The sequence below is a fragment of the Podarcis filfolensis genome (genome assembly GCF_964270895.1).
Source record: "Podarcis filfolensis genome assembly, chromosome: 8".
In the NCBI taxonomy this organism is placed as follows: domain Eukaryota; kingdom Metazoa; phylum Chordata; class Lepidosauria; order Squamata; family Lacertidae; genus Podarcis; species Podarcis filfolensis.
In genome coordinates this window covers 52,951,196-52,972,894 of record NC_139611.1, presented here as the reverse complement: position 1 = coordinate 52,972,894, position 21,699 = coordinate 52,951,196, and the positions used below count along the sequence as shown (strand labels likewise).

Genomic DNA, 21,699 nt, shown 5'->3' with positions numbered 1-21,699 from the left:
GTCTAAAGGGAATAGAAAGAAAGATATAAATAATGTCAATATAAATCTAAGGAATGCGTAATTTAAATAATGACTATGGATGATTTACGGAAAAGCTGAAGGAAGTCCAGAAAAGGAATAATTTGTGAAAAATTTGATGTGTAATTAATACGTGTTTTTGTTTTTGTTGTAAACTAATAAAAATTATTTAAAAAGAAAGAAAGAAAAAAGAAAACCACTGGCACAAGGTATCAAACCTACATATTATGTGCTGGTATTGGACTGCAGTTTCTTAATTCTTGCTTTCCTGATGTGACTGCATTTTTATGTTATTATACTTTACAATTGTTGGGATGTTATTTGCAATGTTTTGCTTATTGTTGGGAGCTACTTTGAGCTTAACTTTGTTGCTGAAAAAGTGACAGTCTTACATGAATTAAAATCAAATGTTGATGATGATGTCTTCCTGTGTTGTTTCCATGATTCTAATCAATACTTTTAAAATATCCAGCCACCATCTTACAGGTCAAATGCCCAGCCCTACAGCAGTGGTAGTGGGGTTTGGTGGCTAGCAATGGACTTAGTCTAGGTAGACCTTGGTTGAAATCTCAATTCAGTCAGAAACTTCATTTGGGCCAACTGCACTTTTTCAATCTCACATAGTTGTTGTGAGGATTGGAAAAAGATGGGCCGGGACGGGGGCTGAAGGGAGAACCACCACGTGCACCTCCCTGAGCTATTTGGAAGGGTGGGATAAATCTGTCCATCAAATAAAGCAACATACAGAGAAAGGCAACTTGGACTGCATTCACATATAGCCTTGTTTGGTTTCCTATGTCCTAAAGGCAGAGAACAGGCCCACTGGCTATCTCAGACTTCCCCAACGTGGTGTTCTTTCCAGATGGTTTGGACTACAAGTCCCATCAGCCCCAACCGGCACGGAGACTGATAGGAGTTGTAGTCCAAAACGTGGAGCTCCACCAGGTTGGGCTAACTAAACAGGCCAAATCCTTTTCTGAGAATCGCTGTTTGTTTCCTTTCATCTTTAAGTCCCAGAGCCCCAACCACAAGCAGATTTATTTTTCCTAGTCACATTTCTGGTGACTGATGAGAAGACCTCCTTCAAAAGGGGGAGGTCAGGGCCTTCTTCCCCAAACATGCAGCTATTACCCCTTCTCCCTGTGCATGGTGTTTGGCCTCTCTGAGCAGGAGGTGGGGATAAGGGGGAATAGCCCCTGACAAGGCCTCCAGTATGGAACTGAGATCACTGGCAGGCAAGAGCTTCCTGAGCAGCTGAGCCTTGGGAAGGGAGAGCCTGCAGCCTTGTCAATGCTGCCTTGGTTCCTCCGCTGAACACTGGAGACACCAGGCCTGGAAACTCATTTGGACAAAAGAAGAAGAAATTGCCCATAAAAGGACCCTCCCTGCTTTCCTGAGCAGTTCCTGAGCAGACATCAGAGGGAAGGGGACCTTTCCTTTCAAAACATCCTGCTTAGCAGGCGACGGACGAGGTGACCCACCCAGGCCTTTTCAATTCAATCTGCCCAGCCTGCTGCAGAGCACAACCGGATGTTCTGCAAGACCATTCCTGGCCTCTTGGTCACGAGGTTCCTCCCCAGAAAAGGAACAGAAGAGGAATTTTCATGACCATTGTCACTCCTGTAGTTACGCAGCATATTGTGAACTCACTATTCAGTAACGTCAGAATACAACTTTACCTGAGCGGACGTCTTTTAAGGATTCCAAGGGACAGCCAACTGAGCTACACAGATTTTTAATGAATATTAAACTGCTTTTTAAAAAAAGCAATATGAAAAATAATGAAGACAAACTCCATAAAAGTTAGTTCTATACAGTTGAGGTGTCGTGAAAGACAAGTCAGCAGGCCCTGCGTGTGGACAGGCACACGGCTCTGGGTCTTGAGAGGCAACTTTGGCCAGACCCATCCCAATGATCCACTTCTGTCCTCTTTTCATGTCCTGGGCAACTGGCAGGATGGATCCAGGGCTAGAAAATGGCCTTCCCAGTGCCACTCTGTGTGTCCCATGTGAAACAGATAAAAAACAAACAAAAGCTTTTTTTGAGGGCTGCTCCACCGACAGTTCTTGCTCTACCTGCTGCAGCAGCCTCCCAATTTAATACAGTTTGGGGGCTGAGTGTGGAAAGGGCAATAAACCACACACACACAGTGTCCCACAAAACGGTCCCAAAGGAAAGCATTTCCAAAGTCTCTGTGATACCAGCTGTAGCTTATCTTATTGCCAATCGTGCCACTAAAGCAAATGGTGCTCCTCTAGATCACAATTCCAGGACAGATCTAGCAGCGCATTTTGAATGCTCCTTCCACCAAATTCTTTTTTTAGTTGCACGTAAAAAACAAAACAAAAAACTTTCCTTCCATTTTGATAAGAGCCTAGAAACGACACAGAGAACCTTCCCCCCTACAGTGTGAAGCTTTGCTCTGGCTTTAGAAGACATTTAAATATGTAACTGTGTTCCACCACACCCTCCCTCTCTGTCGCCTTTCACGCTGCCCTGGGACCACTCACACCACTGGCTTAGACAGCACCTTGAGAGCTCCGGTGTTTGGAGGAAATGAAAAGCCTCTAGCCCTGACGGTTTTGGACAACGGAAGCCAGGAGGAGGAGCACAAGGCATGGCTGCTCTGGGGCCTTCTCTCTTGGATGTATAAGGGTGAAAGACTAATCGGACCATCTAGTAGCTGGTTCCCTTCGAAGTTTCCCTCTCTCGGATGTACGCTTGAACTGAACAGACGCACATAAGCAGAGTTTCCCTAGGGATGGCACCTTAAGGGAAGCCGCGCCCACTAAGTCCATCTCTCACCATTTCACCTGCCTGGCTTCCCTTGCTGCGGAGTCCTGCCCTATAAATTTCAAGCAGCAAATTTCTTTGAATATCACACTCCCCTCTGCAGACACTAATGAATCATGAGGGGCAGGGGTGGGGAGGAAGATGAGGATCTGGAATTGGTTGGCAGGCTTAAGGAACATTCATCCTGACCCAAAAAACAGACACTGCGCCTGGAGCAGCAAAGCAGGCCTGAGTCACAGCTGGTTCCGAAGGTACACTCAGCCCATTCATAGGAGCAAATGGGCTGAACTGACCAATTGCTGAGCTCAGTGCTCACACAGAGGCCACCGCTGCTTGCTCTAGCCCTCCCCACCCCCTCCACTGTTCGCAGGTTGGTCTGCAAAGGAGAAGGAAAGGGTCCCACATGGCCTAGTCGCTCGCCGTAGCCTAAGCCCAGCGCCAACAAGGCTCGAAGGATGACATGAACCTTTTCCCGCCAGCAGGGGGAGATGCTCAGGGCAGGCAAGGTGTCACGGGGTACGTGCTGTCAGTGGAGGTGTGCTGGGCGCTGTGCTCCTGCAGGAGGCCCAGGTCCAGGAAGCGCTCCCCGCACCACATGCACTTGTAATGTTGCTCCCGGGTATGGACGCCGTGGTGCTTGTTGAGGTGCTCGCGCTGCTTGAAGGCCTTCTCGCAGGCGGGGCACTTGTAGGGCTTCTCCCCGGTGTGAACCCGCCGGTGGCGCTGCAGGTCGGAGGCGTACTTGAAGCGCTTCTGGCAGTCTGGGCACTTGAGGGGCCGCTCGCGGGCTGGGTTGCAGCGGTGCTGCACGAACTCGGAGGAGGAAAAGAAGCGGCGCTCGCAGAGGGTGCAGCGGAGGGGCTTCTCGGCGCAGTGCGAGGCCAGCTGGTGCTTCTGCAGGGCCGAGGCCCGCTTGTAGGCCTTGCTGCAGGCCGCACACTTGAAGGGCCGCTCGGCGCTCTGCACGCAGCGGTGGCGCAGCAGCTCCGAGGACTGGCTGAAGCCCTTCTGGCAGGCGTTGCACTTGAAGAGGTTCTCGATGCCGTGGACGTGCTGGTGGTAGAGGAGGTGGGCTGGCTGCACAAAGCCCTTCTCGCACAGGGAGCACTTGAACGGCCCCACCGGCAGCTCCTGCTCGGCGGAAGGCGCTGGTGTGGCGGCGGTGCCCGCAACCGCCTTATGGGTGCGGCGGTGGCGCATAAGGGCGTACTGCTGCTTGAAGCTCATCTGGCAGAGGTCGCACTGGAAGGGGCGCTCCGTGCTGTGGGTGCGCTCGTGCTGCCGGAGGTCCGAGGGGCGCCGGAAGGCCTTGTGGCAGGCGCCGCAGCGGAAGGGGCGCTCCCCGCTTGGCGTGCAGGGGTGCTGCAGCAGCTCGGAGGACTCCTTGAAGTGCAGCTCGCAGACGTTGCAGCGGAAGAGGTGGGCCTCCCCGGAGTGGGCGTACATGTGGCGCACCAGGTGGGAGCGGTGCTTGAAGGCCTTCTCACAGACGGTGCACTTGTAGGGCCGCTCGGCACTGTGCGTGCGCTTGTGGTGCACCAGGTGGGAGGACTGGCTGAAGCTCTTGTCGCAGAGGCTGCACTTGTACGGCTTCTCCCCGGTGTGGACACGCTCGTGCCGCGACAGCTCCGAGAGGTGCTTGAAGGGCTTCTGGCAGATGGAGCAGCTGTAGGGCTTCTCCACGGGAGTCCGGTTGAGTGCGGCTGGCTGCTGCGGTGGCGCAGGCTCCTCAGGGGCTGCCACAGCAGCCGCAGCGGCTTTGTAGGTCTTCTCACAGATGGAGCACTTGACGGCGGCGCTGCCGTTGTGGACGTTGTGGTGCTGGGCCAGGGAGGTAAGCAGGGAGAAGCCCATCTTGCAGACGCCACAGACGAAGGGCTTCTGCTCCACTTGCAGGCACTGGTGCTCCAGGAGATCGGTGGCCTGGTGGAAGATCTTCAGGCACTGGGTGCACTGGAAGGAGCGGTCATGGCCCCCCTGCAGGCACTGGTGCTCCTGGGGGTTTGAGAGGTGCCCCAAGTCGTGTCCACACAGCCCGCATTTTGTGGAGGGCTCTCCGCCGCCAGTTGGGATGGAAGTGTGGTGCTGCAGGTTGCTGGGCTCCGGCTGGAGGAGGATGCCGTAGACGGCACAGCCCAAGGGATTCTCCACCACAGCGCTGGAGGCGATGGGATGCTCCGGGAGGGCAGTGGTCCCAGCATGGTGCGGCGCCGGCGGTTGCTGCTGTGGGGGCTGCTGCGGCCAGCTTTCTGACATGCTGGGGAAAAGAAATCGGGGTTTCCACAATAAGGGCTTCAGCTTCTCGACTGAGGCAAATCAATTAAGGAGATCTGAGTTCGCAGCAGTTGCTCCCAAACCTGGAGGTGACAAACTCGTCACACTGGGCGCAACAATTCCCCACCGCGGTACGTCTCAAACCAAAGCAGACACCAGCAGATGGGACATCCTAAAGGATGCAGGAGGCCTTTTGCCTGGCACCAGAATGGGTATCAAGGAAGGGAACCTGCAAGGAAAGACAGCAATTCAGACAAAAAGCTGCTTATCTCGCTTAAAAAGTATATTTAATCTACTAACGATTACCTCCCCACCACCCACAACTGCAGGGAGAACAAGCAAACAAAAAATTTATTTTAGGCCAGAGACCGCAGGCTGGAGATTGCAGAAGTGTTTCTCCAACGAGGGACAAACCTTTTTCCATATTGAAAGCTTATATTGAAAACTTACACAACCATTGTTCACAACTCTGCCATGCAAGTTCCAAATACACGACTATACCAAAAAAAAAAGCTCTGCAGCTCGAAGCAATTGCTACTGGAGAATTATCAACGGACACTTCCAAGGCTAGCCAGGAAGGCAGTCTTGAAGTTAGCAACAAAACACTCACTAATTAAGAAACGAGAACTCCCAAATGAGCAACTGGAATGGCTGCAGATCTCTCCTGAAGGACCCACCCATTTCAAGACATCCTGCACTAAACTTTGGAAAATATTTTTTTTAAAAAATAAGAAGCTTGGAAGCAAGCAGCTGTCCCCACTAACATTTTAACTCTAAGAAGAGGCCTATTTCACTAGGAGACACACACTAGTTGCAAGCAGCATAGACAGACATGCACAAGATATTTATGGAACAAAAAATTAGACAATACACGGACAAGAAGGCTCTCAGTGGCTACTAGCCACAATGGTTTTGGGAATCCCAATAAGTAAGAGTGCTATTGCATTTAGGTCCAGCTTGTGGGCTTCCCATATGTATTTATTGAATTTATATCCTCGAAGGAGCCCAGAGTGGCAAACACATCCACAACATATAAACAAATGAACAAAACATCCTATTGTGCATCAATGGGGACACCACACACAATTTTGTCTTAAAGGTTTTGGTGCAATGGTTGGCTTTAGTGGAAAAGTGAGCTGAAAAACAACAACTGATGTCTGAGAGGGGTCAAACTGAAAAGTACATTTGATGGCACGGGGTCCCCTCTCATAACTTATGTGACTCAACAGGAGAGTCAATTTATTTCACCTGCATCTCAAAAATCTATGTAGCTGGACAAGATTCCCAAACATTGTTGGTCACTGGCTTGAACACCAGAGCTAAATGAGACAAAAACATTATGTGCTTCTTGAAATGTGCTTTACATTTTTTATTGTGAATCTGTAGAAAGCTATCCAACTTTCTCATTTTATTTGTGACGCTAGAGTTTGTGGAGGCGGGGTGCGATATCCAGGCTAAATTATGCCTTAGTTTCGGGTTTTGTTCCTGTTTGTTTTGTATTTTATCTGTTTTTACATCTTACAAGAATCTTTTGATGAACTTACTTTAAAAAAAAAATCTTAAAAGAGTTAAAATGTTATAAAAAGTTTTAGTTAAAACATAGTCACCTGGCTGGCCACTGAGAGAACAGGATATTAGACTAGATGGAGGTGTCCGGCCTAACCCAGATTCAGGGCTTATCTAATGTTGTTATGCTTTTTAAAAGACCTAAACAATCCCTTTGTGTAAGTCTATATGGCCAGGGTTCCCTTTTTCATACCCTTTTCAATCTACAGTCTGCCCAGGAGCATTTATATTGCTTTACCATGCTTGTTTTCCTTTAAAAACATCAGCCCTGGTAGATAATTTGATAATTTAGGTTGTAGGGCACACAGTGCCTGTGATGTCAAGAGAACTGAGTATTTTCTTTGTCCGCTCATATGCTTGGGTAGGAAAGAGCTTGAAGAGGAATCCAGGAAGCAAGTAGAACACACTCTGGACTCAAGCTAAGCTAGTAAGCCAATATATTGCAATGGCCTAACCTTCAGGCTAAACACACCTGAGGATCTTTGACCTCTAGAACCTGATGCAGCCATATGAGCTTATTAAACATATTAGGGTAGCATATATGTTGCGGGGGGCGGGGGAGAGAAGAAAATGACTGATGGATCCAGAACCCAGATGTCTCAGTTTCTTTTTATTTATTAATAACCTGGTAGTTTGAAATGGACCCTTTCCCCAGCGATCTGTGTGGCATTTTAGTCTCAGTGGCACTTCTGGAAAAAAGCTGGTCAGCTTGCTGGGATGCGGAGAAAGACACGCTTCTGGCTACAGTTTCGTCCCTGCTGAACTAATAGTACACACCAATTCTTCAAGATCCATTTTCTGTTCCTAATGTTCAACCTGACATCATTTCCAAAGCAAGGAATACCCATTCCATCATGTTTGATTTGTTTTGTTTTTCAGCCGAAACCAGTTTACCCCAGAGTGACTGGGGAAACCCAGCCAGATGGGTGGGATATAAATATTATTATTATTATTATTATTATTATTATTATTATTATTATTGAAAACTCTGGAAAACTGGGCTCTGCCCAAGCTGGAGCTTCAAAATACACTTTCCACTGATCACAATTCTCCTTTGCCAAAGATTGTCCACACTACTAAGTTATTTGCTAACCTGCACCATCAAAAGTCCATGGAACAGAGCTGGCTATAAATAAACATCCAGAAACAGGGCAGGATGTCACCAGGGACTGTGTGTACAGTTCAAGCTGCATCTCTCTGGACAGCAGCAAGCACTTGTACAAGCACCCTGCCACAAAATGGGTAACTCAAAGGCCAAGTTCACCTTCTACATGGCTGGCATGGGATGGGTCAAGGCCGTCCCTCCAACCTGCCTGCTTTCACCTCTGTCTTTCCTGCCATAGCACAAAGGGGACAATCCATTTTGTACTGTGCTCAAGATTATTGTTTTTCGTTCTTTGAAGACCCTTGCACAAAGAAAATAAAAAGTTTAAAATTAATATAAAGAGGCAGCCAGGTAGACAAACATCATTTGTTGACAATATGACATCAGCTCTGCAAACACTAAGCTGAACGCTAATCAAAGTTGCATCTAGCATTTGCATAGCTATCTGGAAAGCACAAAATACAAATCTGAAATAAATCCCTACTGCATCTTCAGCCCATCTTTTGAACCCCTCTGTCTGCTGGATACCAATTAACCATACTTCCCCAGTCTGGTACCATCCAGATGTTTTGGACTACAACTCCCATCAGCCCCAACCATCACTAACCTATAGTCAGGACTGAAGGGAGTTGTAGTCCAAATCTTCTGGAGGGCACCAGGTTGGGGAAGGCTGATATAAGCATGCAGATGACAAAACTGCCCCAGGGGATGGGAAGAGCTTCTCAACTGTCCTCATGCCAAGGTCTGACAATACCATACAATACAATGAGGGTAGGTGTGTGTGTGTTAAGATGGTTGTCCATGTAAGCAAGCTAGCAACAGCCAGGTATCAAGTGGTGGAGAAGCAGAAGCAAAATGTCCCATGGAAAAGAAACAATCTAAGAGGGGAAAAGCTCAAGAATTCATGCAAGCAAATCCACAGCCAAACTATTGGAAAGAAACCTTCCAGTTTGGTGAAGCAGGGCCACCTATCACAAGTTTTCTTGGAAATTGGTCTATCTGGGGACCAGCCTTAGAGCTTCAGAATTTTACTGTAAACTGGTGCCCTCCAAATGTTTTGGTACTATAGCTCCCATCATCTCTAGTGATCACAGCTCTACTGAGCCCAGGGAAACATCTGTACACCCTGTTGCCAATCCATCTACTCTCTCAAGATGTGTAAGACAATATAGCAGCGTAACTGTGAACTCTCTGCTCCACTACCTTAAAACACTGGGACATTCAGGCAGACCAAAAAAAAAGGTACTTTTTCACGCAGCGAATAGTTAAAACTATGGAACTCACTCCCACAGGAGGCAGTGACGGCCACCAACTAGGGTGGCTTTAAATGAGGGCTGTTCTTAAGTTTTTAAAAGCAGCTCCATTTCCTCACTCAAGGGCACGATAATTTGGCCAGATTCTCTGCTTGAGCCCATCTTTAGAGAGATGCTCAGCCGCATACATCTGCCCTCTTCCAACTTACAGAGAATTTCACCTTGCCAGGTTTTGCAGCTCAGTGGCACAGCATCTACTTTACACACAGATGGTCCCAGATTCCCTCCTCCAGGCAAAAAAGGATTCCAGGTGGCATAGAAAGGCTCTTCTCTGCCAGAGACTTGGGGGGCTGCACCCACCCCAAGAAGCCAGATGTAGGCTGGACAGTCCAGAGCCCTAGTGTGGCTAAAGGCTGCTTCACAGGTCCTCTCCATTCAGGTTGCCCAGGGCCACATCCTGCCTACCATGACCGCAGAAATGCCCTGGTGGGGTGACTGGGTTGTTAGGAGCTTCTCCACATTGCAGAGCCCACCGAGATCGTTCATCCCCATTGCTCTGCAACGGAAAGGTTCCCCCCGCCCCCAGCCAAGATGCCAGCCTTTTTTTGGGCCAGGCAGGCGCCCTCCGGATGTTGCTGGTCGCCAACTCCCATCAGCCCCAGGCAGCTTTGCTAGCCAAAAACATCTGGAGTTGCGGGGGGGGGGCGATCTACACACCTGGAGGGCCGTAGGTTGCCCAAGGCCGCCGGCCAATAGGTTGCGACGAGGCCGACCGGGTCAGGCGAAGGGCTGCCTCGCCCCGCCGGCCCGGGAGCGCCGCCTTCACATGTTATCGGGGCGTCTCCCGTGCCGCTGGCCGGGCCTCGGCCTACTCCGTCCAAGGAGCAGGGCAGGCGGCCCCGCTCGGGGCCAGGAGCGCCTTTTTCCTCCTCCGCCGCCCGCGGGGAAAGCGACCGCCACCCCGCTCGGCTCCGTGTGGCCGGCGGGGCAGGAGCTCCGGGGCGAGGAAAGAGGCGCTTTAGCTTCGCCCTGCCCAGCTTCCTCCCTTCTCCCCTACCTGGAGAGCGAGGCCCGGAGGTGTCTCGCGGCCTGCTCGCCCCGTCGGATCCCCGGCCTCGCGTAGTAGCAGTCCCAGCGGTGAGGAGAGGCGAAGCGGCGGCGGCTAGGGGAGGGGGGGCGGCGTCGAGCCAGCCGGAGGAGGGGAAGGAGGAGGCAGAGGAGGAGGAGGAGGAGGAGGAGGAGGAGGAGGAAGGGGCGGCGTCCAGCAGGGGAAGGACCCAGCCGTGGGATCGGGGCCGCCCTCTGCCGGACCAGGCGGAGAACTGCGGCGCGCTACGCTCGGGCCGGGTGAGGAAGGAGGAACCGGGGGGAGAGGCCTCCGCTCCGTCACTTACCGGCAAAACTGTAGCCGATGCTGCTCCTGCTGCTGCTGCTGGGATCCTTTGGGGGCTTCACCCATAGCAGGATTAGGAAGGCAGGCAGGGAAGCGGGGATCCTCTTTCGCACCCAGCCTGTGCCGTAGCAGCCAGTTGCAGCTGCGCATCCCCGACGCCAGAAGCCGCCAGGCCTCCAAATCCCCGGCCCCGGGTCAGCAACAATAATAACCCCAAGGCAGGAGAGTTCACACGATGCGCCCGAAAGAGAGGTAGGTCCTCGCCTCTCTCTCTCTCTCTCTATTGCGGGCAAACCTCGTGGAGGGCGAAGGTCTCCTGCGCAGCGCCCGCGGGCCCGTTAGACCCGAGGCGGAGGAGCAGAACGGATGGCCTTGCCACGAAGTGGTCCAGAGGGGGAGAGAGAGAGAGAAGCGGGTGTGCAAGGAGAGCAAGTGTCAGTGGGGCTGTTGCGGGTGAGCATGGCTGGCTTCCGGCCCTCTTCCAGGATATTCCATTCATCTCTCCCTCCGCCCCCTCCCAGTAAGTTTGACAGTGGAACGGATTCCCTCAGAAGGTGAAGGAGTCTCCTTCATGGGAGCTTTTTAAGTAGAGATTGAATGGCCATCTGTCAGGGATTCTTTAGTTGCAATTCCTGCATTGCAGGGGGTTGGGCTAGATGACCCTTGGGGTCCCTCCCAACTTACAGTTTGATGATTCCGCCAAGCTTTCTGTCCCCTGCCTCGGCCTCAACAGTCATCCAGTCAGTTCCATGCCCATCTGACATTCTCAGGAGTCCTTAGGCTGCTGTCTCCCCACTCCAAACAGGTTTTGTTTCCCAAAGTTTTCTTGTACTTATGCCAACCTGGGCTCCATCCCCCCCACTTCAAACCTTGTTTGTGGCTGCTGGTGCCATGGAGCACAAGCCCTTGGAGAACCAGTGTGGTGTAGTGGTTAGAGTGTCAGAGTAGGACCTATGAAACCAGGATTCAAATCCCCTTACTTGGCCATGAAGCTCATTGGGTGATGACCTTAGGCCACTTGCCGCCTCTCAGCCTAATCTACCTCACAAGGTTGTTGTGGGGATTCAGTGAGGGCAGGAAGGTCCATGCATGCCACCTTGAGTCCTTGGAGAAAAAGGTGGGTTATAAATGCAATAAAACTACTGAAGTCACTGCTAGTATATATATCAACCTTCACCCAAGCTGGTGCCCTCCAGATGTTGGATTATCAGGTTAGCAAAAGCTGATGTGTACGATTCCAGAAATGAAGTTGTGCCTGAAGTGATTGAAAAATGCTCCACGGCTTCACTACCAACTAACTGCAAGATGCGTTTGACAGGTTGCTTATTCATGGAGCAACCCAACCACTTTACGAAGAGTTATGATTCTAAAATCTGGTTAAATTGGAGCTGGATCACGCTTTGAAGAGTTGTGAACTTTACTAGAAGAACAAAAGACTCAAAGTTGTAAGTCATGATATTGGAAATGGATAGTCAACGTTCACACCTTTCAAAGGAAAGGAAAGAGATCTTAATCATGCAATCTCACAATGTTCCTTCCATGATAGGAAAATGCTCTAAAATACTATTGCTGTGGTAATTGACTCATTGCAAAATTCAGCTGGTTTTATAAACAAGACTATGCATCTTAGTCTTGATGCTTACCTGGTGCTTTCCCGCACTTACCCAAATTAGGAAATATTTGGGAGAAATCATGCAGTTCAGAAATAATGAGCCCCACTGACTTATTTTCTATTTTGCCCTCGTTTCCCATAGTATTTGTAATGAATTTTAATAACAAAACAATTTGCAGGGGGGAAATGTTTTTTTAAATAGAGAAAATTATCACAGTTGCGATACAACGATACGATTTACGAAGTCAAATATCAAAACACACCAATTCGATGCTGAAACATGATGATGATTTCCACCGTTCGTCTTACCGCTCGGCCCACTCGCGAACGCGCGGGAAAAGGCTCTCCCGAAGCGACCCGTAAGCGACTCCCAGCGCTACGCGTCGCGAGTCTAAACGTCTATAGCCACTGCCGGGTGGCACCAGCAGGACTTCAGCAAGCTTCGCTCATTAAAAGAGGCGCTTTTGCGCAGGCGCAGTAGTCCCTCTTTCTCTCTAGGTGGCGGAAGTGGAGATCCTGACGTGCCGGCCATGAGTAGAGTGGCGGCGGTCGCAGGTCTGGTGGGCTACAGCAGCTCCGACTCGGAAGATGAGAGCGCATCCTCGGGAGCGCAAGGGGAAGGCGGCGAGGCCGGCGGCGCAAGCTCGGTGGAGGGACGTCAAGGCCGCCGCTCTCCCGGCGACAGGTGGGCGTATAAGTTCAACACAGAAAGCCCCCCTTCCCTTTCAGCCGAAAAAGACACGCAGAAAAGGAAGATGGAGTGGGGAGGGAAAAGGAAAAAGGCAAACTCGGGCACCAGTTCTTAAATATTTTTTGTAAACTGCTTTTAGGTTGTTGTTTTTCCCCCTACAATCGAGCAGTGTATAACTTTAATAAATAAATAAAATGGCAGGTTCTTGTAAGGACCATCTAGATTGGGAACAATTCAGAGGCAGCAGGAACGGTTGGGCTGGGTCCTGCTTTCTTTCTCTCTCCCCCTGCCACCCCAGGTTGCTAGACTGGTTTGTGCTGCTGTTGCCCCTTCTTCCTCCTCCCGGCACCTTTTGGTAGATACCTCCCAACAGTTCCATGCACTTCCTGGTGCAATTGGTGCCAACTGCTGTCCTTTAAAGCACCTCAGTTTGGTGTCTGCTCCTCAGTGCCACCCCTTAGGGTCTCAAGGCAAGGTCTGAGCCTTGCTGCTTTGGGGCCCTTTTGGCAGGAGAAAGCACCAGCTGAGCCAGGGGTCTTCTGCAGAAGCCCCAGCAACTGAGGTACCGCCATTCCTTATTCTGTCCCAAAGCTGAGTGGGTTGGGGCACAGCCCCATCCTGCTACCCACCAGAGTTTCCCAGAGGTTTGCAACAATTAAAACAATTATTAAAATGTAATTCAGACTGAAATCAACAGCATAGCAATTGAAATAAAGCAGATACAGGGCTGCGGTTAATTCACAAGGCAACAATGTTTTTGCTTCTCCACAAAAAGCAGAGAGTAAGTATTTAGTTACAGTACTTTCCCTAGAGCAGGAAAACCCCAATTCTAGATACAAATTTGATGTAGGGAGGTGGTCATCTGAAATATTTTTCTTTTTTTTTATAATAAATTTTTATTGGTTTTACAACATATATTAACAGACAAGAACTGACAATTCACAACATAACACATTAACAAACAAACATATAAACACGTATAATTTCATCACCTTTTTTTCTTAAACCTTATTTCAACGACTTCCCCATACCTCCCTTTTCTGCATCCCTGTTTTAAACTTTTTCAGCAACCCCTAATTTCAGATACTTATGATTCAATTTTTTTAATCCTTTTTCTCTAACCCAATCGTTTATCGTTGCAATTCTGTTAAATTGACGGTTAAATCAGCTATGATTAAATGGGCACAAGACATTGGTCATGACATTATGTTTGCTGACTGGGAACAGTTATGGACTACCGGTATAAAGTTTACGGCATGCAATGCCTTAAGAGAGAACATTATGAAAATGATTTACAGGTGGTACATGACCCCAGTCAAGCTTGCAAAAATCTATCATACGCCCAATAATAAATGCTGGAAATGTAAGGAAACTGAAGGTACTTTCTACCACCTTTGGTGGACGTGCCCAAAGATCAAGGCCTTCTGGGAAATGATCTATAATGAAATTAAGAAGGTACTTAAGTGTACTTTTCACAAGAAACCAGAGGCCTTCCTCCTGGGCATGGTAGGCCAATTGGTGTCAAGGAAAGATAGGACGTTTTTTATGTATGCAACAACAGCAGCAAGAGTTCTTTTAGCAAAGTATTGGAAGACACAAGAACTACCCACGCTGGAAGAGTGGCAGACGAAGGTGATTGACTATATGGGACTGGCCGAGATGACTGGCAGAATCCATGACCAAGGGAAAGAGACGGTGGAAGAAGATTGGAAGAAATTTAAAGTTTACCTTAAGAACTGTTGTAAAATTAATGAGTGCTAAAATGTCATGGGTAATGTAAAACATCTGAAATATTTTTCTGCCCAGTTTTCCTCAAACCTCACTCTTTCTGGGCATGATGAGTTGCTCTGTTTCTCCATGCATTGCAGAGCCATTAGTATCCAGTCACTCAACTTATTTTTTGCACTCATCTGAGTGCTGAAGTTGTGGGTAGGGCATGGACTGAAAAACGTGTGCAGTGTCCAGGGCCAAGAGTCATTTGGCCTGTTTTGCTCCAAATGAAGAGGAGTATTAAAAGGGCTGGGAATTCTCTTTTCTCCCTCTGCCTTGCAGCTCAACAGCTCCTCGCCTTTCTGTGCCAGACAGCGTGCTAAGTATGTTCAGAGATCAGGAGGAGGCTGAGACAGTGGTGGATGACAGCAGCAAGCATGGAGGCCGCCTGCGGACCTTTCCCCATGAGCGAGGCAACTGGGCAACACATGTCTACGTGCCTTGTGAGTGCCCTTCTGCTCTTTGTCCTCTTCTCCGACCCCAGTGTCCCTAGGAAGTCAAACTCTGGAAACACACATCTTTGGGATTCAGCCAGAAATGGTACCTTTTCTCCAAGGAGCAGAGCCCTTCCAGCTGTTTGATCTGTATAGCAGAGAAGTGCCATTCCAATGGGCAAAAGGAGGGAGGTGCCCACAGAGCCACAGTGGCTGACCAGACATCCTTAATAGAACTGTGCTTACTGACACAGAATCATAGAATTGTAGGGTTGGAGGAGACTCAAAGGGTCATCTAATCCAACCACTGTCAGATGGCCATCCAATCTCTGTTTAAAGACCACAAGTGAAGGACAGTCCACCACCTTCCTGGAGAGTTTGTTCTCCTGTCAAACATCTCTTACAGTCAGAAAGTTCTTCCTGATGTTTAGTTGGAATCTCCTTTCTTTTGTCATTTAAATCCATTGGTTCGGGCCCTCCTTTCTGGAGCAGCAGAAAACGAGCTTGCTCCATTTCCCATAGGACAGCCCTTTAGATATTTGAAGATGGCTATGGCGCTGTGGGTTAAACCACTGAGCCTTGGACTTGCCGATCAGAAGGTCGGTGGCTTGAATCCCTGCGATGGGGTGAGCTCCCGTTGCTCAGTGCCAGTTCCTGCCAACCTAGCAGTTCAAAAGCACATCAAAGTGCAAGTAGATAAATAGGTACCGCTCTGGCAGGAAGGCAAATGGCGTTTCCCTGCGCTGCTCTGGTTCGCCAGAAGCAGCTTAGTCATGCTGGCCACATGACCCGGAAGCTTTATGCCAGCTCCCTCAGCCAGTAAAGTGAGATGAGCGCCGCAACCCCAGAGTTGGTCACGACTGGACCTAATGGTCAGGGGTCCCTTTACCTTTATCATCTCTCAATCTTTTCTCCAGGCTAAACAAGTCTAAGAGGATAGCTCTTTTCAAACACCTCAATAGAATGCCACAACTGATGTAGAAGGTCCCTGGTTCAATCACCAGCATCTCCTGGTAGGAATGAGAGAGACTCTCCCTGTCTGAAACCCTGGAGAGCCACTGTCAGTGTAGACAATACTGATCCAGATGGGCTAGTGGTCTGACTCTGTATAAGGCAGCTTCCTTTGTTCCTATTCATAATATGAAGTGGGAGGGGGGAAACCAGAAGCACCACAGATCATTTAACTACAACAAAGTGTTGCGGTGTAAAGCACTGCTCCAGATATGATCTTGTCCACTCCTATGTCTGCCTCATAGGGACATCACCACCACACACACCTACCTTTCATTAGAGCTGAACAACATTCCCCCAGTTACATGGGTGACCCTGAGTCTTGGCAGGAGGCTTAAGCCATATCTATGACACCACACCCTGGGTTTGGCTACAGGCATATCTGCAGTGCCTTTCCAAAACCACCATGGAGCTTTTTCACAGACACCTGTGAGCATGCAGCTCTTCCCTTTTCTGCACAAAAAAAACCCATCACTTTCCCCCTACCCCAAAGTTCCTGGAAGCTGCCAGTTTGCTACCTATCTCCCCACCAACAAAGCACACCTCAAATCATTCCACAGCCAGTGGGCAGTAGCAAATGAGCAGCAAGTGTTGAGGGAGGCCCAGATGCAGACCTCACCTACTCACTCCGTGGGGTCTCTGCTTCTTGCCTTGTTCTCTCCCAAACCAGAACACCAGCTCAATCACACTCTCCAGCTCTTTGTGCTCTCCCCCAACCAATATACAGAATAATGCTCTGCTTCCTCCAATAGCAGAGGTAATATAGAGCCATCATGACTAGGGGAGGCTTGGGGTAGACAAAGAGCATGTTTCTCTACCCATCCACAGGTACTGGTTGGTAGTGGCTGAAGGGTAGAGAAGGCCATTGTAACCCACATTTTACAGAAGAGATTTGAGGCATGGAAAGTATGACTTACTACCAAGTTGCCACCGCAGCTTAGCAGAGATGCACCCACCTGCTCCAATCCTCCACTGTTGTTCTACCGTTCTGTACAGATGAGGCTCAGGAGGACTTCCTCGACCTGCTCCAGCTCCTCCTCCTGCGTGCACGTGCATCCGTGCCATCGTTGACGGCTATGGAAGAGTTCCACATCAGCCTTTCTCAGGGTGTGATCCTGCGCCACCACTGGATAAGCCCTGTTGTCCAGTCCCTCAAGGAACACCTGGCTTCCTTCCCCCGGTAAGATGCTTTGGACCCTTAGACCACGCCTTCCTCTTGCACTTTGGGCACCACCTCCCCTTGACCCAGCGCATATTCTTAATCCGCACTTCTTCTGTGAGGAAGCAGAATTACTGACCCACACCAAAAGACACCTCTCCCTGCTCACCCCTGAATCATGATGTGGAATGACTTGTGGAACTCACCCACCCTTCCACATGGTTACTAAATCAGCTGACCTTATTCCACTTGAAAATTTGTGTGCAGTTTTTATACTTTAGAGCCGTCTTTGCTACAGCCTGGTGCCCTCTATATATTCTGGCACTGCCTGGGGCTGATGGGAGTTGTAGTCCAAAACATCTGAATGGCTGTGGCAAGAGCTGTTTTAGAGAACAGCAGCAAAACCTGGATCAGTAAAAGGGAGCAAAGGGAAAGGTAAGTGTGGAGAGCTGTAATTACTGGAAGAGAGTGACTTAAAGGCTCCAGGGAGGGGCAAATCAGAAAATGCACTCCCCAGCCCCTGGGTCTCAGTATGCCTTACTTCTTCTCCCCTGTCCTCCTTCTCCTCTTCATCTTGCTAAGGAATCAGATGGATTCTTTCCCCATTTCAGGTTCACCTGTAGAGCAGATCGGGTGAAGATTTACACCAATGATCCCAAAAGCAGGTGAGTGAATGGCACTGAGGCTATTCCTCAGAGAGCAATAGGCTGCTTTGCATCATGTCCTCAGGCTGAAATTGCCAACCATCCTGTGGCTTGATTGGCACAAGCAGAATAATCGCACAAGGACAAGGTTGGTAGAGAGGAGGGGAGGCCAGTGTTTGCCTCAAGTGGGGCAGCATTCTATTGGTGCCCCCTCAGCCCTTTGCCTTCTGGGACAAAGTGGGCACTCACGGTGAACATTAACATTGAACTGCTCTAAGATTCTGTCATATCTCTCTGCAGGACCTTCATTGGCTTGGAGGTAACTTCTGGGCACTCTCAGCTCTTGGAGTTGGTTTCTGAAGTGGACAGAGTTATGGAGGAATTCAGTCTCCCTTCTTTCTACAAGGTAAGACTTCCACTGTTCTAGGAGAGAGTGGAGTCTGCAAAAAGAGGCTGCTGCTGAATGACCACCGCCCTGGAAGTAAACAGTTTATTACATAAACTGTTTATTTTATATATATATATATATATATATATATATATATATATATATATATAATATAGTTTATTTTTATATTAGAGAGAGAGAGAGACAGACAGATAGAGTTTATTACATTCTATATATACAATTACCAACCGAGTGCCCTCCAGATATTTTGGCCATCAGCCCCAACCAGTATTCCCAAATAAGACTGCAGATCTAATGTGATATGTGTATAAACTAGCTGTGGTAACGTAAACTTGTTGAGGAAACCAACCAGCCCACCCAAAGCCTCCCTCTTTGCCCTGGAGTCTAATTTCCATGGAAGATAGAGAAGGGTGCTCAGCTCCTACCAGGAATTCTGGGGTGGTGGCACCTAGCTGGGTTAGTGCAGCTTCTCCAGATTCTTAGCACCTGCTTTTTCCTGGCTTCTGTACAGAATCCCTCATTCCATCTCAGCCTCGCGTGGTGTGTTGGAAACCTTTCTGAAGAACTTGAAAGTTGTCTTCAGGAGTTGCAGGTAACCACCTCGGATGTCATTCACGAGCATAGAGGTTTAAGGAATTAGCTTGCTCAGGGGGCTGAAATAGAGGTGTCTGCCTTGGCATTTCTGGAGATAGCTTTTCAGTTTGCAGAAGTGCTCAGGGCAACATCTGGTGGGGAAAAGCTTACCTAGGAATTCTTGAGCTTTCCTCAACCTGGAGTTCCACAGAGAAGGTTCTGCAACTATAAAGCTATCTCTGCATCTCCCTCTTCTTTAAATCGGCCTTCCCCAACCTTATGTCTTGGACTACAATTCCTGCTGGCTGGGGCTGATGTGAGTGCTGCTCCAAAAAACATCTGGGGAAGGCTGATTTAAATGTTGATGGGAGACAGAGCAGGCACACAGGAAGGTTTGTGTAGGAGAATGTGCTCCTTCCTGCACACAGGACCCACACTGTGAAGGGCTCCAAAAGTTAAAACCAGCAGCCTTGAAATGGACCTCAGAACCAATTAATACAAAAGTAGATGGGCCCAGATGGGAGCACAAAGCCGTAAGAACATTGGAAGAGCTCTGTTGGATCAGGCCAATGGCCAAACCAGTGCAGCATCCTGTTCTCACAGTGACCAGCCAGATGCCTCAGTGGGAAACCCTGGAAGCACAAGATCCGACCACAAGAATGCTCTCCTCTCCTGTGGTTTCCAGAAACTGGTATTCAGAAGTATAAGCCCTCTCCTACCCACATTTGTCACATATTAATACGTCCAGCATGCTGCCTGTTAAATGTTCAGGGGCCAATCAGATTCCTGGGCTCTGCATAATTCCCACCCCTATCACCTCCTTTGTCTTTTCCAGGAGATTGTGAATAGGTTTGAGGACTCTTCATACCTTGTGCGAATCCCTGGGACCGAAGTCCGTTGCAAGTCTGGCAAGAAGATCTTCTCCTTCCCTTTACGGTAGGAGCTGGGAGAATAATCTGCAGCAGCCGCCAGCTGAGGATGGACCTTACCTACTTTTTCGCCAGGACACAATGAATGGTCAGAAGCCACAAATGATATTCGTGGCTCAGCAGTAAGATGGTGGTAGCCCCTTGCCCCCACTGCTCATTGTTAAGGGTCTTGCAAGTGATGGGCCTAAGGTGAAGGGTCCAGTGCTACAAAAGAATGCAGAGGATACATTAACAGCCACAGCTTCGTGCCAGCATGATTATTGAGGGAGTTGTGACATGCAAAAGTGCCATTCAGTTTGAGGGCCAGTTGAAAACGATGCTCAGTTTTGAAGTGGACAACAGCTGAGTAGAATCTCTCCTGATCTGGAGGACAACAGAAATTACCCATTAGAAGTTTGAGAGGATCCCTGCCTGCCCCTAAAGCTGATGTCACAAGAGGCATTTTGCTCGAAAGCATCCTTGCTGGTTGAGAGCATGAAGCCTCCTGGCTGTCGGACTGAGCTGTTAGCTAAAAATGAATCAAATGAGAAACAGAAGTACAGATTCCCACCTATATACTGGGGTACGTGGTGGTGCGAGAAGGGGCATCGGGTTTTACCATAGTAGTGTTGTTGTCAATTGGCCAGATAACCACCAGGGGTCAGTGTTGAGTTGGCTTTCCTTACCATCACTTCACAGTCTGCGTCTTAATGGAGGTTTAATTGCCCTGTCTTCCTCCCCATCCCATGCTAGTTGGGGCCGATGGGAATTGTAGTCCAAAACTTCTGGAGGCCACCAGGTTGGTACGGGCTGCATAAAGGGTCTATAAAGGTATCTCTCAGGGAATTCTCAGCTTGCCCAAAAGGCCACCACACCAGAGTTCTGTGGGGTAAAACAGGACAGGTATACCAACTTACAGCTGGTTTAAGAACAGAGTGTAGGAAAAACAGCCTTGATTTGCGGTAGTGGGGGGTGGGGTGCCAATTGGAGCTGAAAGACGGTATTAAATATTTTTTTATAAGTGTAAATAAATCTGCAAAGGTTTGAATTAAGTTTTGTATTGCTGTTACAATCTGCATTGGAATTTTCAGTGAGAAACCGTATCAACAGTTTTTAATAAATATAGTTTCCTGTTGTTGGAGCTGCTGTCTCTAATGCTCGGGGCAGGCAAATTCCATGCTAGGGATTATTAGGATATGGACTGAAAATAAAAACATAAGAAGAGCCCTTATGGATCACGCCAGTGGCCCATCTAGTCCTGTTCTCACACTGGCCAAGCAGATGCCCAACAGGGAGCCTGAAAGCAGGACCACAGCACAAGAGGCTTCTCCCCTCAGGTTTCCAGCAACTGGTATTCAGAAACATTGCTGCCTCAAAGATAGCCAGCATAGTACATAAATCTGTTACATGGGCTACACTTGAATGCTATGTACAGTTCTGGTTGTCATAACTAAAAAATTAAAATTAAAATACATTGTAGAAGGGGTGCAGAAAAATAACCCAAGCAACCAATTAGTTAGAGTACTTTCATAAGGAGGAAAAGCTAAAGGGTTTGAGGTTTTATTTTAGCTGGGAGAGGGGGGCTTGTGCAAGGAAGGGGAATACAATGAAGGTTTATAAAACTATGCAACATATCCAAAAAATATTCTCCCTTATAGTATTATAAGGTGGGCCCACTTAATGAGATAGATTGGCAGTGGATTCAGGACAGATTTAAAGTCTTGCCTCAGCCTTCCCTTACCTAGTGCCCTCAGATGTTTTGGACTACAATTCCCACAAGCCCCAGCCAGCATAGCTAATGGGAGTTGTAGTCCAAAACATCCAGAGGGCACCAGGCTAAAGAAGGCTGTACCACCACGTACAATACATAGTTTATAGAGTTTGCTCCCACGAGTTGTAATAATGGAGCTGTAAAGGAGCATTTAACAAATATTTGGACAGCAATTGATAAAGCTGCTTCATTATTATTCATTTATGAACCACCTTTTTCATCTGCATCTGTGTCAAAGCAATTGAGAAAAAAACACACATTAAAAATGCTTTAAAAAAGTTTTTTAAAACAGTACAAAAATAAAATACAAAATGA

General features: G+C 48.6%; 2 protein-coding genes across 9 annotated transcripts; one reads left to right on the top strand and one right to left on the bottom strand.

The window, feature by feature from the left end:
• Window positions 1–1,737: 1,737 nt before the first annotated feature.
• On the bottom strand, window positions 1,738–12,358 carry ZNF319 (zinc finger protein 319). 7 transcript variants are annotated; one of them, XM_083625059.1, is made up of 3 exons: window positions 9,727–10,175; window positions 7,916–8,057; window positions 1,738–5,314 (listed from the first exon to the last, which is right to left on the bottom strand). In XM_083625059.1, the coding sequence occupies exon 3, from the start codon at window positions 5,065–5,067 to the stop codon at window positions 3,304–3,306; it is 1,764 nt and encodes a 587-aa protein (XP_083481185.1). In that variant the 5' UTR covers window positions 5,068–5,314; window positions 7,916–8,057; window positions 9,727–10,175; the 3' UTR covers window positions 1,738–3,303. The 7 variants fall into 7 exon arrangements, with proteins under 7 accessions (XP_083481185.1, XP_083481187.1, XP_083481190.1 ...); XM_083625061.1 differs by having other exon boundaries at window positions 10,067–10,168; XM_083625064.1 differs by lacking the exons at window positions 7,916–8,057; window positions 9,727–10,175 and adding an exon at window positions 12,278–12,358.
• A 186-nt stretch (window positions 12,359–12,544) lies between these two features.
• Window positions 12,545–20,754, top strand: USB1 (U6 snRNA biogenesis phosphodiesterase 1; the record flags this gene model as incomplete). 2 transcript variants are annotated; one of them, XM_083625065.1, is made up of 7 exons in its annotated part: window positions 12,545–12,699; window positions 14,758–14,918; window positions 16,917–17,100; window positions 17,691–17,744; window positions 18,024–18,129; window positions 18,644–18,724; window positions 19,541–20,754. In XM_083625065.1, the coding sequence occupies 7 exons, from the start codon at window positions 12,545–12,547 to the stop codon at window positions 19,643–19,645; spliced, it is 846 nt and encodes a 281-aa protein (XP_083481191.1). In that variant the 3' UTR covers window positions 19,646–20,754. The 2 variants fall into 2 exon arrangements, with proteins under 2 accessions (XP_083481191.1, XP_083481192.1); XM_083625066.1 differs by lacking the exon at window positions 18,644–18,724.
• Window positions 20,755–21,699: the final 945 nt, after the last annotated feature.